Source organism: Mugil cephalus, chromosome 23 (genome assembly GCF_022458985.1).
Source record: "Mugil cephalus isolate CIBA_MC_2020 chromosome 23, CIBA_Mcephalus_1.1, whole genome shotgun sequence".
In the NCBI taxonomy this organism is placed as follows: domain Eukaryota; kingdom Metazoa; phylum Chordata; class Actinopteri; order Mugiliformes; family Mugilidae; genus Mugil; species Mugil cephalus.
In genome coordinates, this window is record NC_061792.1 from 15,728,673 (window position 1) to 15,752,426 (window position 23,754).

Here is a 23,754-nt window from a genome sequence, read left to right on the forward strand (position 1 = left end):
CACACTTTTCTTTTGTTTATTTTAATTATTTTATTGTATGTATTTATTTTAAATAATTGTCTCAAATATCTTGACCTGTTTTGTGGATGAATAAAGTCTTTGTCCACCATGTTTGAACTCATCAGTCTTTATTATTTTTATTATTAACGGTTCATGGTTCCATCGTCTCTTCTTCTGCTGTGTAGTTAACCGCCTACAGGGGGCGGTCCCACGACTCAGCCAATCACAGCCAGGATGGCGTCACACAGGCGGCGCAGTCGTCCGTGCAGCTCGCCGTTCTGGGCCCGCCCCCTCAGCAGGAGGGCGGAGACAGCGGCGGCGGCCTGAAGCCGACAGAACCTCCCTCCGACCAGGGCGCCACAGAGCTCGCCGCTCAGCCCCTCAGGAAGCCACTCCCCCGGGACGTCCAGGTGGCAGCTGGAGATCCGTCCGCCCTCCACCTCCATTCGTATGTGGGCGCAGCCTGGGGGCGTGGCCTCCGTCCCCGGGTCCGCCCCCAGCTCCAGAGGAGTCTGTACCGTGAACTTTGGCGTCTTCCCGAACGTCCAGTCCCAGCCTCGAAGCTCCGCCTCCATCCGGCCCAGACCAGGAAACGCGGACTCATCGGACGGGTCGACGGGGGTCAGGGCGGAGCTACAGCCGAACTCTGAGGGTCGCCATGGAAACAGAGAGGGGAGGAGGCTCAGAGAGAGACGAGGAGACGTAAACAATAACAACACCAGGGACGAGAGGCTACCTGAGCCGTACTGCTGCGCCACGGCCTCCAGTAGCTCCTCCCACGTCAGCGTGGGGGCGTGGTCTATCAGGTTGGTGACGGGCGAGGGCACGCTGGGAGTGGCGTTGCTGCGGATACCGGGGCAGGAGGGGCGGAGCACGGCAGAGAGGGCGGAGCGGTCGGCCGAGTGGAGCAGGGTGCAGTGATGGTAGGAGGACGTCCTGCTGAGTCTGGAGGCCGTCCCTGCGAGGACACGCCGGGGACGACGGGGACGTCAACAACAGCAACAACAACAACAACAACAACAACAACAACAACAACAACGTAACCACTGACGATGTGAACAGTCGGTCAGGAAGGTCTGATCTGATTGGTCGGGGCCTCTGGACTCTACCTGAGATCTTGTAGTGTCCGTTCAGTACGATGTCGAACCTGTCGGTGGCCTGGACGTCCAGTCCCGGCCGGACCCGCCTCAGCGCCTCGGTGACGACCTTCAGGTTGCGGCGCCGGTCGTACGCCTTCTTGGAGGCGAAGAAGGTGATGTTGAGGTTCCCGGGGTCGTGGAACACGGTGCCGCCGCCGCTGCGCCTGCGGGCCACGGGGATCCCCGCCCTCCTCATGGCCGGCAGGTCGCACTCGCTCCACGGGTTCTGGTGGCGCCCGATGACCACGGCCGCCTGGTTCCTCCACAGCAGCAGGACGCCGCGGCGCTGCAGGTCCACGTTGGCGTCCACCCAGTCCTCCAGAGCCAGGTTCTGGAAGACGTCCGTGGACCGAGACTGGAGGACCAGCCCCGGACCAGAACCGCCTCCCAGAACACACAACGTCCTCCTGAACTGAGACAACATCGTGTCTCCTCCTCACGTCAACAACATCTACACAAGAGTTCAACAAAAACACACTTTACATTTATCACATTTATTAGTATTATTTCCCTGTTTATTTATTTACAGGAGATTTTATTAAATATGTCGTTGCTCTAAACAAATGGAAAAAGTCTGGAGTTGTTGTCATTTCCATGTTATTGTTGTGTTACAGTCACAGCTCAACATATCACACATTAGAATAAATAAAGCCTCGTGTTCCTCTGTTTACCACAGGAATTCAAAATAAATAAATAAAACTGTGTTATCAGATTTAAAAATGAATCTGTTTTTTATTTTTTTACTTTAAACTGAGTTTTTGTTCCATAACTAAATACTAAAGTATAGAAGAGAAAAAGTATGAACAGTTTTTCTTTAAATAAAAACACATTAAATAATCGCTGCTGATGTGAGAGTAACTTAATGAAGGTGACCTCACACTATCACATGAACCATAAACAGAAAACACCGGAAACACACTGCAACTGTAGCATTAGCATTAGCCTTAGCCTTAGCATTAGCCCGGCTCCGGCTCGTCTGTGGAAACTAAAAGAAAACGTTCATTTATTACTCGACAAAGAGACGCAGAGAAGCGGCGTGAGTCCGGATCTGAAGCCGGGGAGGAAGCGGAGGCAGCGGCTGATGTGACGGAGCGGACCGCGCTAAGAGTTAGCATCCACGCTGCGCTTCGCCCTTACTCTCAGCGTTACGGTAACACCTACTTCACAAATAAAAGCGTCATTCATGAACGCTGTCAATTTAAATCCAATGAAAAAAATATTAACAACGACTAATAAGGACTAATAATAATTTACTACCAACTATTTATTACATCAGGTCAATTAAATCTTTATTCTGAGATTCCCGCGTGACAACCTGCGGTTTGTACTATTAGGGTGAAGTTTTTATTTATATTTTATATTTTAATCTTTATATTATATTTTAATATTTAACATATTATAATATTTAATATTTAATTTAATATTTAATAATATTTAATAATTTAATTGTGGGATTTTAATCCCACACCACGTACTGATTGACAGCACTAATGACGGACGCTTTTATGTTGAAGGGCTGTTTTTAATGCACGTTTACCGTAACACTTCGAATAAGGACGAACCGCAAAAGCAGGTGGAGGCTAGTTTTACCGCAGTAGGAGCAGAACAGAGCTGGGGAGGAGGTGGAGGAGGTGGAGGAGGTGGAGAGGAGGTGGACCTGGACCTTCACAATAAAAACGTACTTACGAACCGGAGCGTTATTCTATTTTTTCACAGATTAAAAACAAACTCCAAACCTGAAACATCTCGTTTCCATGTGTTCGAACTCCACCAGCTTCATACCAGCAACGCGAATACACTTAAAACACGCGCCTTTATTCTGAAAATACGAACCGTCCGCCACCTGAAACAGTCCGTGCTACGCTGCTTCCTGCCTGACAAAGGTTCCGCCTCCACATTCCTCTCTTCTTTAGTTATTGGTCTATTATTGATCTGTTCACCTCAATGATTTTTTAAAATATGAAGAAAAACTTAATAACGAGAGAAAATAGATTCAATTTATTGTCAATAATACAAGATAGACACGATGACTTTGAAGCTAACTGTAGCTTTTCCTAGCGTCTCAGACTCACTTTTAGACTTATTCACTTTTATTTATTTTACTCTTTGTTTTGTTTTTTACATAACCAAAAACAATATAATTTTCCTAAATGAAAACCTGTGAGGAATAAAACTAAAGTCAATTAGAACAAAAAGATGAAATGATATAAATATCTTTTCGTCTCGTCGTTTCTCATACACACAGTCCATCCACTGTTAATAAAGGAATCTAGTCCAGGTCCTGCTTTCATTCTTTTTATATATTTATTTTGTACAGATCAGGTGGTTGTTGTGAGTCGTAGCCTCTGGAGTGTGTATTTGTGATTATAGTCCCTGAATAAACTCACATCTTGCTGAACGCTGTTGTTGGTTTTATGTTATTTGAGCTCCAGACTTCAGGATATTGTGTTTCTGCTTTAATCCTCAGAGTCTTTCTCTGAGTTTTGCCTCAGGCCTCGACTTCACTTATTGTAAAAACAAGCTAGCGAGGTTTTGTCTCTGCACGCGGCTACATTAGCATTAAACCCAGAACTCACACAGGTCCAGATCAGCAAACTCAGCTAACATTAGCTCCTCCTAGCCTCCCAGCTAACAGTAGCTTCTCCTAGCCTCCCAGCTAACAGTAGCTTCTCCTAGCCTCCATGCTAACAGTAGCGTCTCCTACCCTCCATGCTAACAGTAGCTCCTCCTAGCCTCTCAGCTAACAGTAGCTTCTCCTAGCCTCCATGCTAACAGTAGCTTATTCTAGCCTCTTAGCTAACAGTAGCTCCTTCTAGCCTCCCAGCTAACAGGAGCTTCTCCTAGCCTCCATGCTAACAGTAGCGTCTCCTAGCCTCTTAGCTAACAGTAGCTCCTCCTAGCCTCCCAGCTAACAGTAGCGTCTCCTACCCTCCATGCTAACAATAGCTCCTATTAGCCTCCCAGCTAACAGTAGCTCCTCCAAGCCTCCCAGCTAACAGTAGCTTCACCTAGCCTCTTACCTAACAGTAGTTCCTCCTAGCCTCCATGCTAACAGTAGCTTCTCCTAGCCTCCCATCTAACAGTAGCTTCTCCTAGCATCCATGCTAACAGTAACTTCTCCTAGCCTCCATTCCTACAGTAGCTTCTCCTAGCCTCTAAGCTAACAGTAGCTTCTCCTAGGCTCTCAGCTAACAGTCCTAGCCTCCATGCTAACAGTAGCTTCTCCTAGCCTCCCTGCTAACAGTCCTAGCCTCCATGCTAACAGTAGTTCCTCCTAGCCTCCATGCTAACAGTCCTAGCCTCCATGCTAACAGTCCTAGCCTCTAAGCTAACCGTCCTAGCCTCCATGCTAACAGTAGTTCCTCCTAGCCTCCATGCTAACAGTCCTAGCCTCTAAGCTAACCGTCCTAGCCTCCATGCTAACAGTCCTAGCCTCCATGCTAACAGTCCTAGCCTCCATGCTAACAGTAGTTCCTCCTAGCCTCCATGCTAACATTCCTAGCCTCCATGCTAACAGTAGTTCCTCCTAGCCTCCATGCTAACAGTCCTAGCCTCCATGCTAACAGTAGTTCCTCCTAGCCTCCATGCTAGTTTCTCCTAGCCTCCATGCTAACAGTCCTAGCCTCCATGCTAGTTTCTCCTAGCCTCCATGCTAGTTTCTCCTAGCCTCCTTGCTAACAGTCCTAGCCTCCATGCTAACAGTAGTTCCTCCTAGCCTCCATGCTAACAGTCCTAGCCTCCATGCTAACAGTAGTTCCTCCTAGCCTCCATGCTAGTTTCTCCTAGCCTCCATGCTAACAGTCCTAGCCTCCATGCTAGTTTCTCCTAGCCTCCATGCTAACAGTCCTAGCCTCCATGCTAACAGTAGTTCCTCCTAGCCTCCATGCTAACAGTAGTTCCTCCTAGCCTCCATGCTAACAGTCCTAGCCTCCATGCTAGTTCCTCCTAGCCTCCCTGCTAACAGTCCTAGCCTCCATGCTAGCAGTAGTTCCTCCTAGCCTCCATGCTAACAGTCCTAGCCCCCATGCTAACAGTCCTAGCCTCCATGCTAACACATGGAGTCTGGTGTTGGAGCCAGTAAATAGAGTGAGACGCCTCCAGCGTGTTTCGTGTTCTCCGTGTTATTGACTCTGAGGTTCCACTGTTTATTCTGAACAAACAGCAGAACGTCACATTCTTCTTTAATCCTGATCAGTCTGAGCTCCAGGCTGCTCATAAAGTCCGACTCCTCCTCGCTCCAAAGGTCCTTCTGTCCGAAAACAAGACGGACGCAGCCAAACGGGACCGAGCAAAGGATGGGAGAGCAGGAGCAGGAGCAGGAGCAGGAGCAGGAGCAGGAGCAGGAGGTGAAGGAGCAGGTGAAGGAGAAGGAGAAGGAGAAGGAGAAGGAGGAGAAGGAGGTGAAGGAGAAGGAGGCACCTTCCTTCTCAGAGAGGAAACATCAGAAAACCTCCAGAGAAGTTTATTTCAGCGTCCTGCCGGATAAATACGAGCCTCTGATCGAGGAGGACGGGGACGAGGAGGCGGCGGAGAGGAGGAGGAGGAAGGAGGAGAAGAAGAAGAAGAGGAGGAAGCGCTGTAAGAAGTGCAGGAAGGTAAGAAGATCAGACGACCTTTGACCTGGACACGTACGGATCTGACTCATCGATAAATACAGGAAGAACTAAGAGAAACACAAAAACACTGGAACTTCATGTGTGTGTGTGTGAAGGTATTTATATAAATATATATTTATATATAAATGTGTGTGTGTGTGAAGGTATTTATATAAATTATTATTATATTATATATATATATATGTAGTATTTTAATATTGTAAGTATATTATATATATACAATGTTGTGTGTGTGTGTAGGTATTTTATATATTATATATATATTTGTAAGTAGTGTGTGAAGGTATTTATATATTTATATATATTTATATATATACATGTATATTAATATATATGTGTGTGTGTGTAAAGGTATTTATATATATATATATATATATAAATACGTGTGTGAAGGTATTTATATATAAATATGTGTGTGTGTGTGTGTGTGTGTGTGTGTGTAAAGGTATTTATATTTATATATAAATGTGTGTGTGTGTGTGTAAAGGTATTTATATTTATATATAAATGTGTGTGTGTGTGTGAAGGTATTTATATATATATAAATACGTGTGTGAAGGTATTTATTACTGTTTTTACTACCGGCTGCAGGTACAACAATAAAAAATACAATAAAACGTATCTAAACTAATGCAGGAACTGAATTAAATATAAAACATAAACACTGGACTAAGAAAATATTTTTAAATGAAGAAAATACTAAAATAGTTTTAAATTAGTTTATACAGTAAAAAACAAACACAAAAATATTGTTTATAATAAAATAAATTAAATTACACAATAAAAACCAGAAGAATAAAGATTTAAAACCATAATAAAAATCAAGCAATGAATAATTTAATAATATAATAACATGTAGATTTAGACGTTATTGTGTAAAGTGTTGAGACTTTTGTCTGTTGTTGATGAGACTAAATAAAACTGAGCTGATGTAAATAAACAGGATATGATGATAAATAAACTAGAAGAAAACACGTTGAGTTTGTTTATCCCGTGTGACACATAACAAGAAGGAGGGAAATGAAATCTTTCTGGATAATTAGCAGCTACATCTGTATCTACATCTGTATTCATGTTAAAAAGGATCAGCTGGTACCGATCAGTTACATAAACAGTAACAATAACAGCCGCTAGCATTAGCTCTGGAAGCTAGCATTAGCTTAGTGAGCTAGCATTAGCTCTGTGAGCTAACGTTTGCTCTGTGACCTAGCATTAGCTCTGTGACCTAGCATTAGCTCTGGGAGCTAGCATTAGCTCTGTGACCTAGCATTAGCTCTGGAAGCTAGCATTAGCTTAGTGAGCTAGCATTAGCTCTGTGAGCTAACGTTTGCTCTGTGACTTAGCATTAGCTCTGTGACCTAGCATTAGCTCTGTGAGCTAACGTTTGCTCTGTGACCTAGCATTAGCTCTGTGACCTAGCATTAGCTCTGTGACCTAGCATTAGCTTAGATGTGGGTCTGGTTTGGTTCCTGTGGGTCTGGTTGTGGGTCTGGTTGTGGGTCTGGTTTGGTGCCTTTGAGCAGTTCTTCAGACTCTAACCGCGTCTGTTCTTCTTCGTTGGTGCAGAACGTGGGGAAGGCGCTGCGGTTCAGCTGGCGCTGCCTCCTGACCGGCCTCCAGAACATGGCGTCCGCCTACTCCACGCCGCTGTCCGCCATGTCCACGGTCGTCAGCCACAGCAGCAGCAAAGCATGATGGGACGTCTGAGCGCGGAGCCGTAGAACATGTGTCTGTTTCTCTTTTAGTTTCTATTTTCTCCACTTTTATTTTGTGTTTTTAAAGCTGAAACTTTTACTTTTACGTCGGATCTTTGCAAATAAATTTAACTTAAACGAAATGAAAAACTGGCATTTGGTGTTTTATTCCCTACATCCTTCTGTCCTTTCCTACCTCCTTCTATCCTTTCCTACCCCTTCTGTCCTTATTCCCTACCTCCTTCTGTCCTTATTCCCTACCTCCTTCTATCCTTCCCTACCTCCTTCTGTCCTTATTCCCTACTTCCTTCTGTCCTTCCCTACCTCCTTCTGTCCTTATTCCCTACTTCCTTCTGTCCTTCCCTACCTCCTTCTGTCCTTATTCCCTACCTCCTTCTGTCCTTCCCTACATCCTTCCATCCTTCCCTACATCCTTCCATTCTTCCTAACTTCCTTCTATCCTTCCCTCCATCCTTCTATCCTTCACTTCTATCCTTCCCTACCTCCTTCTATCCTTCCTTCTATCCTTCCTTACATCCTTCTTTCCTTCCGTACCTCCTTCTATCCTTCCTTACATCCTTTCCTACATCCTTCTATCCTTCCCTACATTCTTCTATCCTTCGCTTCTATCCTTCCCTACCTCCTTCTATCCTTCCCTCCATCCTTCTATCCTTCCTTACATCCTTCCCTACATCCTTCTATCCTTCCCTCCATCCTTCTATCCTTCCCTACATCCTTGTATCCTTCCTTACATCCTTCCCTCCATCCTTCTATCCTTCCCTCCATCCTTCTTTCCTTCCCTCCATCCTTCTATCCTTCCCTCCATCCTTCTATCCTTCCATTTGATTCCTTACCGGACGGTCAGGAAGTTCAAAGTTCAAAGATGGCGGATGTCTTCCTCGGTGTGACCACCGGGTGTCGCCGTATCGCCGGCCTGGAAATAGCCCACTCCTCCGGGGCCTTATGCGGGGAAAGGAGGCGGGTCAACAGGTCAACAACTCTGAGACAACTCAATGACAGCAACAGCTGTGGAGCACATACCTGAACAACCAGCGTGGAACATGGACAGGTCCTGACAACGCCGCCATTTTTTTCCAACTTTACTTTCTTCCTTGTGAGCGTGTCGGGGCGGGAGGGGGCAGGACAGCCGAGGGGACGCAGCCATGTCCCCGCTGCAGCTCTCCGTCTACTGGCGCCTGTCTCTCGTCTTCTTCTTCAATCCCTTCCTCTTCTTCCTCGACATCTTTACGGCCGCCGTGGCCGCCGAAGCCTGTCGCCATGACAACGGCACCGGCACTTTGCCGCCGTACGCCGAGCACAACCAATCAGGGCGCGGGGAAGCGTCGGAGGGCGACGCTGATTGGAGGACGAAGGGCCTCCAGCGTGACGTGAGTGAAGATGACGTTTCTTTACGTTAAAGTTTTTTGTTTTTGTTTTAAATGAAATCATCAGCCGACTAGTATAATTACTAAAGTTATTTATATAATAAATATAAATTATCAGTGTCCTGGCTAAAAGTTATGTTTGTTTTTTCTTGTTTTTCGACTTTTTAATCAATCAAGAATCTTTTATAGTCATTTATAATATGATAATAAAGTTTAAGTAGTGCACATATAAAAACATAAAAAAGAGCCGTACAGATATATACATGTAGGTAAGTCTATGCTATTAGGCTAAACAAACGTTAAATTAGCATAGAACAACTTCATGAAAAAAACAACAGATAGATAGATAGTAAGGCTACAGGCTAATGTTTTTATTTTTATTTTATTAGCATGTTAAAACTACAGGCTAATGTTTTTATTTTTATTTTATTAGCATGTTAAAACTACAGGCTAATGTTTTTGTTTTTATTTTATTAGCATGTTAAAACTACAGGCTAATGTTTTTGTTTTTATTTTATTAGCATGTTAAAACTACAGGCTAATGTTTTTATTTTTATTTTATTAGCATGTTAAAACTACAGGCTAATGTTTTATTATATTAGCATGCTACAACTACATGTTATTGTTTCGCTGGGAACATGAATGTTTAATACACTATAAACCCACTTTACAGGTGATTAGACAGTTTAATTTAAAATGTACATGTTAAATTGCTAATTATTATTGTTTCTACAAAACTCCAAACTTCCTATTTTATTTTACTAGACATTACTTTTATTTCGTTTAATTTTTTTTTTTTTATTTTTATTTTTTACTTGTGGTTGTTAAGAGTGTTTCTTAAGAGTATAAATATATGTATCTATAAATACATATTTAATGATTTCAGTGAGAAAATAATCAGCTGATCAGATTCAGATCTGAGGATAAATCAGGCTGCAGCAGTAATAATTGGAAGATCCGGACGTCTAATTAAAGCCAGACTGGAGCCTTAACTGTACCTTAACGTGTTACTGGAGTCAAAAACACTTCATAGTCCAGACTCATTAAAACATAACCATGGGGTTAATGTACAACCTGAGGCTGGTAAGGCTTCTTCTCAAAGGTTAAAACAACACATCAACATTTTCCAGATAAGATGCATAAATCAGGAGATAATCCAGTTTTTAATTCTGCGACACGTCTGCTTTAGTTCCTCCGTGCAGCTTTTATTTAATATTTAATGGATCCTGTCGTGAGATTAGAGCTGAAGGAATCTGAGTTAATTAAAGGTTTCAGCATGAAGCCACTTAATGAGTCCAGGCCTCGTGTTCCTCGAAAACATGACTGTAAAGCGTGTGTGTGTGTGTGTGTGTGTGTTAGTCAGTGTGTGCGTGGACAGGCTGGTTGCCCTATGGTCAGACTCTGTACATGGTCGGCCTGCTGCTGGGATCTCTGGTGGGAGGAGCCATATCCGACAGGTGAGATGTGAGCACGTGGTGGCTGAGACAGAGCTGTGTCTGGGGTCAGAGAGGGAAAGTGAACGGTTTCTCTGTGCAGGTTTGGGAAGCGTCCGGTGCTGCTGGCCAGCGTTTTCCTCCACGCTGCATGTGGCCTTGCGCCCGCCGTCCTTCCTCAGCTCTTCGTCTTCCTCGCCGTTCGCTGCCTGACCGGTGTTTGCTGCTGCTGCATCAACATCTGCGCCTTCAGCCTGGGTGAGAGATCCTCAGCCTCAGCGTCATCCACACAACACAACACCGCACAACATCTCACCGCACAACACCGCATTATACCGCACAACACCGCACAACAGCGCACTACACCGCACAACACCGCACAACTCCGCACAACACCGCACAACTCCGCACAACACCGCACAACACCGCACAACTCCGCATTATACCGCACAACACCGCACAACAGCGCACTACACCGCACAACTCCGCACAACACCGCATTATACCGCACAACACCGCATCCTATCACACCGCACAACACCGCATCCTATCACACTGCACAACACTGCACAACACCACACAACACCACACCGCACAACACCGCACAACACCACACAACACCACACCGAACAACACCAAACCACACCACACAACAACACACAACACCACACAACACCGCACAACACTGCATCATATCACACCGCACAACACCACACAACACCACACAACACAACTCCACACAACACAGCACAACACCACACAACACCACACAACACCACACAACAGCGCACCGCACAACACCGCACAACACCACACAACACCACACCGAACAACACCAAATCACACCGCACAACAACACACAACAGCGCACTACACCGCACAACACCGCACAACACTGCATCATATCACACCGCACAACACTGCATCATATCACACCGCACAACACCACATCGCACAACACCACACAACACCACACAACACCACACAACACCACACCGCACAACACTGCATCATATCACACCGCACAACACCGCACTATACCGCACAACTCCACACAACACAGCACAACACCACACCGCACTACACCACAACAAACCACACCGCACAACACTGCATCATATCACACCGCACAACACCACACCGCACAACACCACACCACACCGCACTACACAACAAAAAAACACACAACACCACAAAAAAACACACCGCATCGTATCACACCGCACAACACCACACAACACCAGGTCAGATCAGATCAGCCATGACATTAGCTTGTGAGAAAGAGTCCATGTGTCTCTACCGGGACATTCAAGTCCATTAAAGACCAGATAAGGACGTAGTGAAGGATAATTAACACTAATAATAATCTCTATATGTATTATATGTATTATCAGCTGGTTCCTGTGGGGGGCGCTGTAGACTGTGGCATGTATTTACTGTATCTACAGGGACACTCAGATAAAAGAGTCCTGACACTAGGCCACAGTGGGACCGGATCACATGAGTCCATTAACACCACGGGGTCCAGCTAAAGTGGTTCTGACCAGGCTGAGCACTAATGAGGTGGGACGGCCTCCAGCAGCTCCCCGACCTCTGACCCCTGAGCCCCGTCTGACCTCTGACCTCTGAGCCCCGTCCAGCTGCGCAGGAAGTCAATTAGAAAACACCAGGTTTTATTCAAGGTTTGATTCACATTCACAGTGAAATGTGTTGTAACAAAGTAGAAACACACAGCACAAGAAATATTAAAGAATAGAATAAAATAAATAAAATAGAATAAATGAACAAATAAAAGAAAAAACATATAGAGAATAAAATAAATAGAATAAAAACAAATTAAAACAGATAAATATGATAAATAAAATAAAATAAAATAAAATAAAATAAAATAAAATAAAATAAAATGAATTAAATTAAAATAAACACTGAGTAAACAGAGTGTGTGTCCCTGTGTGTCCCTGTGTGTGTCCCTGTGTGTTCTTTGTGTCTCTGTGTCGTTGTTCAGCCTGGTACGTGGGTAGCCTGTCGGCCTGGACGCCCCTGACCCTGCACTCTCCTGGCCTGCAGCTCCTCTGTCTGCCACCTCTGACCTGTACGCCTCTCCTGCCCCCTCCTCACCTCCTCCTCCTCCTCTGCCTCCCTCTCAGTCTCTTGCTCTGCCTCTCCTCGTCCTAACCTCTCCTCCTCCTCCCTCTCCTCCTCCACCTCCTCCTCTACTGCCCTCCTCCTCCAGTCCTTACCCCTCCTCCTCCTCTCCTCCTCCTCCTCCTCTCTCCTCCTCCTCCTCCTCCTCTCTCTCCTCCTCCTCCTCCTCCAGTCTCTTAACTCTCCTCCTCTCCTCCTCATCCTCTCCTCCTCCTCCTCCTCCAGTCTCTTAACTCTCCTCCTCTCCTCCTCCTCCTCCTCCTGCTCCTCCTCCAGTCTCTTAACTCTGCTCCTCCTCCTCCTCATCCTCCTCCTCCAGTCTCTTAACTCTCCTCCTCCTCCTCCTCCTCCTCCTCCAGTCTCTTTACTCTCCTCCTCCTCCAGTCTCTGAACTCTGCTCCTCCTCCTCCTCCTCCTGCTCCTCCAGTCTCTTAGCTCTGCTCCTCTCTGTCTCCAGCTCCATCCCGGAGTCTCCTCGCTGGCTGATGCTGAGGAGGAGGATGGACGTCCTGGACCGTTACCGTAGCAACAGCCCAGCTGATGAGCGGTGCCTGGACCTGGTAACTCGTCCACTCTGAGACCTTGTGAGTCCAGGACCTGGTGGTGACTCGTGTCCTGTGTGTGTTGCAGCTCTTTGACTCGTCCTGGTCCGACCTGCACAAGGTCCAGGAAGCTCAGAGGGAGGAGCCTGTTACCGGAGGCCACGCCCCCAGTGACATCGTCCTCCTGAGACACCCCACCGTCCTGCTGAGACTCTCCATCATGAGCTACCTGAGGTACTGTCGCCAGTCAGCAACCAACCTCTGACTGACTGGTTTCTGCCTGACTGGCTGGTTGGTTGCTGACTGGTTGGTTGCTGACTGACTGGTTTCTGCCTGGTTGCTGACTGGCTGGTTGCTGACTGACTGACTGACTGGTTGGTTGCTGACTGGCTGACTGGCTGGTTGCTGGCTGGCTGGTTGGTTGCTGACTGGCTGGTTGGTTGCTGACTGGTTGGTTGCTGACTGGCTGGCTGGTTGCTGACTGACTGGCTGACTGGCTGGCTGGTTGCTGACTGGCTGGCTGGCTGGTTGGTTGCTGACTGGCTGGTTGGTTGCTGACTGGTTGGTTGCTGACTGGCTGGCTGGCTGCTGACTGACTGGCTGACTGGCTGGCTGGTTGCTGACTGGCTGGCTGGCTGGTTGGTTGCTGACTGGCTGGTTGGTTGCTGACTGGTTGGTTGCTGACTGGCTGGCTGGCTGCTGACTGACTGGCTGACTGGCTGGCTGGCTGGTTGGTTGCTGACTGGCTGGTTGCTGGCTGGTTGCTGACTGGCTGGTTGCTGACTGGCTGGCTGACTGGCTGGTTGCTGACTGGCTGGTTGCTGACTGGTTGCTGACTGGTTGGTTGCTGACTGGCTGGTTGCTGACTGGCTGGTTGGTTGCTGACTGGCTGACTGGCTGGTTGCTGACTGGTTGCTGACTGACTGGTTGCTGACTGGCTGGTTGCTGACTGGTTGCTGGCTGGTTGCTGACTGTTGTTCCCTGGCTCAGACTCTGATCCGTGTCCCTGCAGCGCCGCCTCAGCGTTGACCTACTTCGGGATCTGTATGAACATCGGCTCGTTCGGCGTCGGCGTTTACTCCGCCCAGTTCTTCTCCGGCCTATCAGAAGCTCCCTGCCTGCTCGTCCCATTGGCCCGCCCACTGGGGCGCCGGCCAATCAGCATGCTCGCTCTGTTCCTGAGCGGCGCCGCCTGCTTCTTGTCGTTGCTGCTGTCCAAATACAACGGTACAGGTCCCTCAGTAGCCTGTCAGCGTTAGCAATGCTAATGCTAATAGATGGGCTAGTTATTGTGTTTGAGATAAACGTAGCAGAGGACAACTTCATGAAAACACCACATGCTAAGCAATGCTAACAACACAACACCTGGCTGATATAGCAAGCTATCAAGCTAGTATTAGCATGCTAAAACCACATGCTACTGATGTTGCTGACTGACTGGTTGCTGCCTGGTTCCATGCAGCTGAGCCGGTGCTGGTGATGACTCTGGCTCTGCTGGGGAAGCTGTGCATCCTGGCGGCCATTTTTATCTCCACGCTGTACAGCATCGAGCTGTTTCCCACGGTCATCAGGTACGACACGCAGACACCGCGTCATTCATTCATTCATTCATTCATTCATTCATTCATCTTCATTCATTCATTCATCTCCATTCATTCATCTTCATTCATCTTCATTCATCTCCATTCATTCACCTCCATTCATTCATTCATCTCAATTCATTCATCTTCATTCATCTTCATTCATTCATTCATTCATCTTCATTCATTCATCTTCATTCATTCATTCATTCATCTCCATTCATTCATCTTCATTCATTCATCTTCATTCATTCTTTAATCCTCATTCATTCATTCATTCATCTTCATTCATTCATTTGTTCATTCATCTTCATTCATTCATCTTCATTCATTCATCTTCATTCATTCATTCATTTGTTCATTCATCTTCATTCATTCATCTTCATTTCACTTCATTCATTCATTCATTCATTCATTCATTCATTCATTCATTCATTCTTTCATTCATTCATTCATTCATTCATCTTCATTCATTCATCTTCATTCATTCATTCATTCATTCATCTTCATTCATTCATCTTCATTCATTCATTCATTCATTCATTCATCTTCATTCATTCATCTTCATTCATCTTCATTCATTCATTCATTCATTCATTCATCTTCATTCATTCATTCATTCATTCATTCATCTTCATTCACTCATTCATTCATTCATCTTCATTCATTCATTCATTCATTCATCTTCATTCATTCATTCATTCATTCATTCCATCTCGTTGATGCTAACTCTGCTACGTCGATGCTAACCTCGTCTGTTCCAGACAGCGCTGCGTGTCTCTGGTTAATCTCTCCTTCCGGATTGGCTGCCTGGTCAACAGCCTCGTTCCCCCGAGCCCCAACGGAGCGATCTCATTGGCCGCCATGTTGGTGTACAGCAGCGGACCAATCGTAGGCTGCGGCCTGTGTCTGTTGCTACCGGAAACCAGCGGCGTGCCGCTCCCTGATTCGGTGGAGGACTGCGACAGGCAGCCGAGGCCACGCCCACCCGACATGAGCGCCCTCTGGAGGCCACGGTGAGAACTGCAACCAATCAGCTGCAGGTTAAATGAAACTGCTACAGCGTCGTCCTGCAGAGAACTACAAACATGGAGGACGGAGGTCTCGTCCTTCTATTCTTCATCAGTTTAGTTCTGGACTGATCATTTATTAACAGATTGTTGTTGGTTCGAAAATGAAATAAATCAAAGAGATTTAGTTTCTGGCTTTAGAGCAAAGAGACAGAGACCAACATGTGTTCATTCATTCACTCATTCATTCATTCATTCATAGAGTCATTCCGTCATTAATTCCTCATTCATTCAGGCAGATTCATTCATTCAGTGATTCATTTATAGATTCATTCGTTCATATCTTCTTCATGCAGATTGATTCGTTCAGATTCATTCATCCCTTCATTTATGCATAGATTCATTCATTCATTCCTTCATAGATTAATTCATTCCTTCATCCAGGAAGACTCCAGAAACCATCCCCTGTGCAGAGAAAGACGAGGCCCCCCTGACCCCTGACCCCTGACCCCTGACCCCGGTGCAGTGTGGGTCCAGTGTGGGTCCAGTGTGGGTGTCAGTGTGCGCTGGTGGAGGACGACGCCCTCTTCAGGTCCTTCTGGTCTGTTTGATGAAGCTCTGAATCACTCACATGTGTTTTTTTTTTACCTGATCTCACTTTATTTCTCTGCTTTAAAAAAACAAACTCTGGTGTAAATGTGAGAAATAAAAACCACCTGCGCCCCAGAAACAACCGTCTGGAGGCGACACGTAACAGAGCCCAGCGGAAAATAGAAAGAAAGTCAATGTTTGTTCGTCCGGGAAACAACAAGAAAACAAACCACCATCATCATCATCATCATCATCATTAACATCATCTCTGGAATTAAGATTAAATGATTGAAAAGATTAAATATTAAACGTTTCTCTGTAACAATCCTGGATAGATTCATCATTATTATAATTATTATTATTATTATTTCTTCATTGATTCAGATTCATGTAAAAAAATAAAGTATCACACGAGGCCCCGCCCACTTCTTGTCTTGACCGTCCTGCAGTTCCTCCGTCCCACCACTAGGTTGGGTGGTGTCGGTGGGGGGGGGGGTTCAGTAGGAGACGTAGTTGGCAGGAAAGATTCCCACCTGTCCGTCCTCCAGCTGCCCCTCCCACCAGTCGTACTGAGACTCCGTCTTGGTGATGACAGTGATGCGGTTGCCGGGGGAGAAGCTCAGGTCTCCGGGATTCTGCCCCACGAAGGGATGGATCGCCGTGACGACCAGTGGCCCACTGCCTCCGCCGCCTCCGCCGCCTCCGCCTACAGTATGTTAATAACAACAACGACCATGATTATATTATATATAATAGAAATAAAACTTAACACTAATTAATTAATTAATTTTATATATATATGTTTTATTATTGCTGAAATATAACGAAACAATAATACATTATAATTATTATTCTTAATACAACTATATATGAATATATCCAATAATGATTTTATTATTATTATTATTATTATTATTATTATTATAAAAATAGAAAATAAAGCAGAAATGCTGAAAAATACTTTATTTTATGGATTAATACAAAGATATTAATAAAAATTTTAATAAGAAGGACAGACGCCTAAACGATGAATAAATAAATACATTTGTTACAGGACCGGTTTCATTCAGAAAATGAAGCGTGAGAATAAAAACGGCCTGAGTCTCGTTTCTGTTTGACTCTGTGTGTGTTCTGAATGAAAAGCTTTAGAGGAACCATGAAGGAACCATGAAGGAACCATGAAGGAACCATGAAGGAACTTCGTACCGTATCTGGGAGGTTCTCTGGAGGTGGACTGGCCTGAAACAGAGAGTAGAAGTGAGGGGCTGTGGACACTAGAGGGAGCTGCAGCCTCGGCTCAATCAGACTCAAACCATGGGCGCCATGATTGCTCCATCACAGGGAAGATAAATGACTTATTCCCACCATGAACGGGCCTGTACCTCCTCCTCCTCCTCCTCCTCCTCCTCCTCACTCACCTGAGGTTTCAGATTTGTAGACGGAGACGCTCGGGTAGAGGGCGTTTTTACTTCCTGCTCTGGTTCCTGCAAACACAGATCACACCTCAGAGACCAGGGATCAATTAACCGACTCATCAATTAACTAATTAACCAATTAACACCACCGTGGAGGTGGAGGAGGAGGAGGAGGAGGAGGTTTACCAGCATCAGCTCCTCGGTTCTGGGGTGGAGCAGGTCTGGATGGAGCAAAAGACGACTGTGGAAACACATGGAGACGGATTTAATGAGACCAGGTCTACATCAGACCCCCTAACGCCTACACCACCCTCAGACTGGGAACCAACGTACAGGAACTAATGTAGAGGGAACCAGCAGACTGGGAACTAATGTAGAGGGAACCAGCAGACTGGGAACTAATGTACAGGAACTAATGTACAGGGAACTAATGTACAGGGAACTAATGTAGAGGGAACCAACAGACTGGGAACTAACGTACAGGGAACTAATGTAGAGGGAACCAACAGACTGGGAACTAATGTACAGGAACTAATGTAGAGGGAACCATCAGACTGGGAACTAATGTACAGGAACTAATGTACAGGGAACTAATGTACAGGAACTAATGTAGAGGGAACTAATGTACAGGAACTAATGTACAGGAACTAATGTAGAGGGAACTAATGTAGAGGGAACCAACAGACTGGGAACTAAAGTAGAGGGAACCAGCTCATTGGGGTTCAGACCTTAGTGCGCAGGTTCTTGCTGGTCCAGTCGGTGGTGTACGCCTCCGTGTAGATGTCCAGGATGTGGTAGAGGTCAGAACACTCCATTGGTGGTTCCACGTCACCGTTCAATATGGCCGACGCTCGGATGTCCTGGGAGTAGAACCTGGAACCGAAGGAGCTCGGTTAGAGGGGACTGGGAGGAGGCGGGAGGAGGCGGGAGGAGGTGAACAGCAGCCAGCGGTCGTACTTGCGGTTGGTTTCCTTGCGTTCTATCAGGTACGAGCCCTCCAGAGAGATCCCAGCGAACAAACCTCGGGAGCGGCAGTAGGTGAAGACGGCGGCGGTGCTGCGAAGAGCAACGTCAGCCTCCACGTTCCTGACAGACAAGGAACATGAGAACCCCACCATGACAGGCTCATAAACCCTGTTCTAACAGGGACCAGCTTAATCTGGAGGAAGGTCAGAGGTCGTCTGTGTTCTTAATCCACGTAGAGAAGAAAGAAAGAACCTAAAGAACCCCTAAAAAAACCTAAAGAACCCAAAGATCCCCAAAAAAACCCAAAGAGCTTAAAGAACCAAAACACAGAAAAAAAACTAAGAATCCAGAGAACCAAAAGAACATAAAGAACACAGACACCCAACAAACCTAAAGAATGCCAAAGAGCCTAAAGAACCCAAAGAATCCATACAATCTTAAGAACCATAAAGTACCCTAAAGAACCCAGAGAACCCCAAGAACCCAAACAGCCTAAAAAAACCTAAAGAACCCAGAGAACCACAAAGAACCTAAAGATCCCAAAGAACCCAAAGATCCTACAGAGCCCAGAGAACCCTAAAGAACCTCAATGAACCTAAAAAACCCAAACAACACTAAAGATCCTAAAGAACCCAATGAACTTAAAGAACCCAATGAACTTAAAGAACCCAAACAACCCTAAAGAACCCAGAGAACCCCAAAGAACCCTAAAGAACCCCAATGAACCTAAAAAACCCAAACAACACTAAAGATCCTAAAGACCCCAAAGAAAGAACCCATAAGAACCCTAAAGAACCCGAGCTCTCACCGGCCCAGCGGCCCCACGGCCACGGTGCAGTTCCCGCCCAGGGTCAGGTTCCCCCCCTTGGTGAAGGCCTCGATGGCCCGGCGCTGGTTCAGGATGATCACCAGGTCCGACACCTTCATTCAGTCCAGGGTTAAAACACCGTGAGTCCAGGACCAGTCCAGACGGGTTAGGTTCTATCAAAGGTTCTCACTCACCTCCACCCCGATCTCGAAGCCCCCTCCCAGACCGGCGATACCGATGGCCGATGGCGCCGACCACCCTGAACCCACGAAGAAGAATGTCAATGCCTGTTCAGAGGTCCATAGAGAAAATGTCACGTTTAAGGAGGCTTACGTCTGTCGGCGAGTCGGGCGATGACGATGCCGCTGCCTCCTCTGGCCGTGATCATGAAGCCGGCCTTGATCACCGAGATGATGGCCAGACCCTCGGCCTTAGCTATCACATGGGCTACAAGGGGGGGGGGCAGGTGAGACAACCAGGAGAATGAATAGTGAGAAGAACAATAAAGAGGAGGATGAAGGAGTGGGAGGAGGAGGTGCTTACGGGGGATGAGTTTGTCCGGTCCCGTCCGGTTGGAAATTTCTGTGAAGTCTCTCAGGATCTTTGCCGCTTTCTTTGCCTCAGACTTCAGGTTGGAGGGGATGGGGTTATTCACTGAGAGGGAAGCAGATCAGGTCCACCTTAAAACAGTCTGGCCACCTTAAAACAGTCTGGCCACCTTAAAACAGTCTGGCCACCTTAAACCAGTCCACCTAAAAAAAGTCTGTCCACCTTAAAACAATCTGTCCACCTTAAAACAGTCTGTCCACCTTAAACCAGTCCACCTAAAAAAAGTCTGTCCACCTTAAAACAGTCTGGCCACCTTAAAACAGTCTGGCCACCTAAAAAAAGTCTGTCCACCTTAAAAAAGGTCTGGCCACCTTAAAAAAGGTCTGTCCACCTTAAAACAGTCTGGCCACCTAAAAAAAGTCTGTCCACCTTAAAAAAGGTCTGGCCACCTTAAAACAGCCTGGCCACCTTAAAAAAGTCTGTCCACCTTAAACCAGTCTAGCCACCTTAAAACAGTCCACCTTAAACTGGTCTGTCCACCTTAAAGTCCTCACCCTTGAAACAGTCCACCTTAAACCAGTCTGTCCACCTTAAAGTCCTCACCCTTGAAACAGTCCACCTTAAACCGGTCTGTCCACATACCAGTGACTCCTGCTGCTGCAGCACATTCCAGACTCATGACACAACCTCAGCATCACACGCAACCCAGCTACACACAGACCAGAACCCAGAGAACCCCAAAGAACCCCAGAGAACCTCAAGAACCAGGAACTGGTGTTCCACTCTTTTATCGCTCTTTAAATTGTTTCTGTCTATCATGTAGAACCAGGAGTTAGCTTCTAGCTGCTAACGGAACACCTGTACAGGTAGAACCAGGAGTTAGCATCTAGCTGCTAATGGAGCACCTGTACTGGTAGAACCAGGAGTTAGCTTGCAGCTGCTAATGGAACACCTGCACAGGTAGAACCAGGAGTTAGCTTCTAGTTTCTATTGGAACACCTGTACAGATAGAACAAGGAGTTAGCTTCTAGCTTCTAATGGAACATCTGTACGGGTGTAATCAAGAGTTAGCTTGTAGCTGCTAATGGAACACCTGTACGGGTGTAATCAGGAGTTAGCTTCTAGCTTCTAATGGAACACCTGTATAGGTGTAATCAGGAGTTAGCTTCTAGCTGCTAATGGAACACCTGTACAGGTGTAATCAGGAGGTAGCCTTTAGCTGCTAAAGGAACACCTGTACAGGTGTAATCAGGAGTTAGCTTATAGCTGCTAATGGAACACCTGTACAGGTGTAATCAGGAGTTAGCTTATAGTTTCTATTGGAACACCTGTACAGGTGTAATCAGGAGTTAGCTTCTAATGGAACACCTGTACAGATAGAACAAGGAGTTAGCTTCTAGCTTGTAATGGAACATCTGTACAGGTGTATTCAGGAGTTAGCCTCTAGCTGCTAATGGAACACCTGTACAGGTGTAATCAGGTGTTAGCTTCTAGCTTCTAATGGAACACCTGTACAGGTGTAATCAGGAGTTAGCTTATAGCTGCTAATGGATCACCTGTACAGGTGTAATCAGGAGTTAGCTTATAGCTGCTAATGGATCACCTGTACAGGTGTAATCAGGAGTTAGCTTATAGCTTCTAATGGATCACCTGTACAAGTGTAATCAGGAGTTAGCCTTTAGCTGCTAATGGAACACCTGTACAGGTGTAATCAGGAGTTAGCTTATAGCTGCTAATGGATCACCTGTACAAGTGTAATCAGGAGTCAGCCTTTAGCTGCTAATGGATCACCTGTACAGGTGTAATCAGGAGTTAGCTTCTAGCTGCTAATGGAACACCTGTACAAGTGTAATCAGGAGTTAGCTTATAGCTGCTAATGGAACACCTGTACAGGTGTTAGCTTCTAGCTTCTGATGGATCACCTGTACAGATAGAACAAGGAGTTAGCTTATAGCTGCTAATGGAACACCTGTACAGGTGTAATCAGGAGTTAGCCTCTAGCTGCTAATGGAACACCTGTACAGGTGCAATCAGGAGTTAGCCTTTAGCTGCTAATGGATCACCTGTACAGGTGTAATCAGGAGTTAGCCTCTAGCTGCTAATGGAACACCTGTACAGGTGTAATCAGGAGTTAGCCTTTAGCTGCTAATGGATCACCTGTACAGGTGTAATCAGGAGTTAGCCTCTAGCTGCTAATGGAACACCTGTACAGGTGTAATCAGGAGTTAGCCTCTAGCTGCTAATGGTACACCTGTACAGGTGTAATCAGGAGTTAGCCTCTAGCTGCTAATGGATCACCTGTACAGGTGTAATCAGGAGTTAGCCTCTAGCTGCTAATGGTACACCTGTACAGGTGTAATCAGGAGAACAAGATGACAGGAAGCAACACAGTTTCAACTTACTTTTCCTACTTTTCCTTCTTCTTCTTCTTCTGTTTACCTGTTGACAGCTGAGTTTCACGAAGCTCTCTCTGCCCTGTCCTCGCCTGACTTCCTCCTCACCTGACTCTCGCGAGAACTCCAGTTGCGTGACTCCGAGTTCTTCCCTGGAAGCGCGTGGACAGGTGAAGGCAGGTGGGCGGGGTTACCTGGAGACGATCACTGAACGCGTTCATGAGCAGAGTGTTACTCTCAGCTGGGCGCGTTCCCGCGTTCCTGTGGCTCCTCTGGGCGCGTTCCCGTGTGTTGGTGAGACGAGCTGATTTTTCCCTGAGTTCAGACTGACAGGATCACAGAGTTCAGAGCGCTGCAAAAACTAAATGTACTTATTATATTATATTATATTATATTATATTATATTATATTATATTATATTATATTATATTATATTATATTATATTATATTAAAAAAAAAGTTTATCTTATTTGTATTTATTATTGTCTGGCCGTTAAATTTAGAATTATTATTATGTTTAATTTTTTTAACATTTTACTGTAGAAATCTTTTAGATTATTTTTCAGACTTTGATAATTAAAGCAATAAAAAGTCTGAGAGAGTTTCCTGTTTTTATTTTTCCATCTTAAATGCGAGCGTAGAGGGAGGGGGAGGAAGTCAGGCCGTACTTTCTCTCTATTTTTGTTTTTCTCCTTGTCAGTCTTTATCTCTCTGTTAATCTGTCTCTCGTTCCTTCTCTTCCTCTCATGTCTCAGGTCTTTTTTCCACAGTCTCTCCTCTTTAAATAGCCTCCTGGATAAACATCAGTCTGACTGCAGCCATTTGTCTTCCTAATGTGTTTCCACTCAGCGTCCAGGCCACCCAGTCTCCACAAACCAGCCCGGGCCTCCCCCTCCTCAGAACCTCCTCCTCCTCCTCAGCCTCCTCAGAACCTCCTCCTCCTCCTCCCCCTCAGAACCCCCTCCTCCTCCTCCTCCTCCTCCTCCTCCTCCTCCAGGTCCCAGGTTCTAAAGTCGGGACCAGTAGTGGAGGGTCCATTCATCCCTGCAGCAGTAACACATCTAACATGTAGAAGCACGAGAAAAACATGCAAAAGAAAACACAGAGCAGCAGAAATGGAGAGAGGAGGAGAGAGGAGGAGAAAAGAGGAGGAGAGAGGAGGAGAAAAGAGGAGGAGAAAGGAGGAGGCAGAGGCCGTTCAGTTTGAAAATCCAGGTTATTGAAAATGAATCTGTTTTACATTTTATAATATTTGTTGTGGAGTGAAAATGTTGCGTTTATTTAAGGAAAAGATTGAAAGAAGTTCAGTGAAGATTTTCAGTTTTATACTGCACATCACTAAGGATCTGGTTCTGGTTCTGGTTCTGGTCCTGGTCCTGGTTCTGGTTCTAGTCCTGAGTCGCCTCCAGTCCATCAGGAACACAAACATGGCGTCATCTCTTTCCGCTGTTAACATTTAGGACAGTTAGCGAGATGCTAACAAAAGT

General features: G+C 45.9%; 4 protein-coding genes across 9 annotated transcripts; 2 read left to right on the top strand and 2 right to left on the bottom strand.

Moving 5' to 3' along the window:
* Nucleotides 1-111: 111 nt before the first annotated feature.
* lipt1 (lipoyltransferase 1) lies at nt 112-8,628 on the bottom strand. 5 transcript variants are annotated; one of them, XM_047576285.1, is made up of 5 exons: nt 8,491-8,628; nt 8,304-8,409; nt 1,110-1,590; nt 737-958; nt 112-646 (listed from the first exon to the last, which is right to left on the bottom strand). In XM_047576285.1, the coding sequence occupies exons 3-5, from the start codon at nt 1,561-1,563 to the stop codon at nt 216-218; spliced, it is 1,107 nt and encodes a 368-aa protein (XP_047432241.1). In that variant the 5' UTR covers nt 1,564-1,590; nt 8,304-8,409; nt 8,491-8,628; the 3' UTR covers nt 112-215. The 5 variants fall into 5 exon arrangements, with proteins under 5 accessions (XP_047432241.1, XP_047432239.1, XP_047432240.1 ...); XM_047576283.1 differs by lacking the exons at nt 8,304-8,409; nt 8,491-8,628 and adding an exon at nt 2,876-3,024; XM_047576284.1 differs by lacking the exons at nt 8,304-8,409; nt 8,491-8,628 and adding an exon at nt 2,822-2,942.
* On the top strand, nt 5,240-7,599 carry LOC125000685 (uncharacterized protein C1orf115-like). The gene is made up of 2 exons (XM_047576306.1): nt 5,240-5,734; nt 7,322-7,599. Exons 1-2 carry the CDS (start codon nt 5,435-5,437, stop codon nt 7,448-7,450), a joined length of 429 nt encoding a protein of 142 aa, XP_047432262.1. The 5' UTR covers nt 5,240-5,434; the 3' UTR covers nt 7,451-7,599.
* On the top strand, nt 8,586-16,550 carry LOC125001237 (solute carrier family 22 member 13). The gene is made up of 9 exons (XM_047577159.1): nt 8,586-8,837; nt 10,194-10,291; nt 10,371-10,644; nt 12,808-12,972; nt 13,043-13,188; nt 13,967-14,181; nt 14,417-14,525; nt 15,299-15,550; nt 15,989-16,550. The coding sequence occupies exons 1-9, from the start codon at nt 8,613-8,615 to the stop codon at nt 16,050-16,052; spliced, it is 1,548 nt and encodes a 515-aa protein (XP_047433115.1). The 5' UTR covers nt 8,586-8,612; the 3' UTR covers nt 16,053-16,550.
* On the bottom strand, nt 16,179-22,454 carry sh3yl1 (SH3 and SYLF domain containing 1). 2 transcript variants are annotated; one of them, XM_047576290.1, is made up of 11 exons: nt 22,276-22,454; nt 19,868-19,978; nt 19,658-19,771; nt 19,519-19,583; nt 19,325-19,437; nt 18,508-18,636; nt 18,279-18,423; nt 17,737-17,791; nt 17,554-17,619; nt 17,344-17,374; nt 16,179-16,834 (listed from the first exon to the last, which is right to left on the bottom strand). In XM_047576290.1, coding segments are annotated over exons 1-11 (1,032 nt in total). In that variant the 5' UTR covers nt 22,277-22,454; the 3' UTR covers nt 16,179-16,632. The 2 variants fall into 2 exon arrangements, with proteins under 2 accessions (XP_047432246.1, XP_047432245.1); XM_047576289.1 differs by having other exon boundaries at nt 16,179-16,841; nt 17,342-17,374; nt 22,276-22,452.
* Nucleotides 22,455-23,754: the final 1,300 nt, after the last annotated feature.

Bases quoted from the DNA above. Each gene is read 5' to 3' on its own strand.
- lipt1 (XM_047576285.1), bottom strand. From the start codon at position 1,563: ATGTTGTCTCAGTTCAGGAGGACGTTGTGTGTTCTGGGAGGCGGTTCT. The intron at 959-1,109 runs GTAGAGTCCAGA...GTGTCCTCGCAG, and splicing joins CGGACACTACAAGATCTCAG to GGACGGCCTCCAGACTCAGC. The intron at 647-736 runs GTAGCCTCTCGT...GGCGACCCTCAG, and splicing joins GGCGCAGCAGTACGGCTCAG to AGTTCGGCTGTAGCTCCGCC.
- LOC125000685 (XM_047576306.1), top strand. From the start codon at position 5,435: ATGGGAGAGCAGGAGCAGGAGCAGGAGCAGGAGCAGGAGCAGGAGCAG. The intron at 5,735-7,321 runs GTAAGAAGATCA...TCGTTGGTGCAG, and splicing joins GCTGTAAGAAGTGCAGGAAG to AACGTGGGGAAGGCGCTGCG.
- LOC125001237 (XM_047577159.1), top strand. From the start codon at position 8,613: ATGTCCCCGCTGCAGCTCTCCGTCTACTGGCGCCTGTCTCTCGTCTTC. The intron at 8,838-10,193 runs GTGAGTGAAGAT...TGTGTGTGTTAG, and splicing joins CGAAGGGCCTCCAGCGTGAC to TCAGTGTGTGCGTGGACAGG. The intron at 10,292-10,370 runs GTGAGATGTGAG...TTCTCTGTGCAG, and splicing joins GGAGGAGCCATATCCGACAG to GTTTGGGAAGCGTCCGGTGC.
- sh3yl1 (XM_047576289.1), bottom strand. The intron at 19,584-19,657 runs GTAAGCCTCCTT...TCGTGGGTTCAG, and splicing joins CGCCCGACTCGCCGACAGAC to GGTGGTCGGCGCCATCGGCC. The intron at 17,792-18,278 runs GTCTGAACCCCA...GTGTTTCCACAG, and splicing joins GCAAGAACCTGCGCACTAAG to TCGTCTTTTGCTCCATCCAG.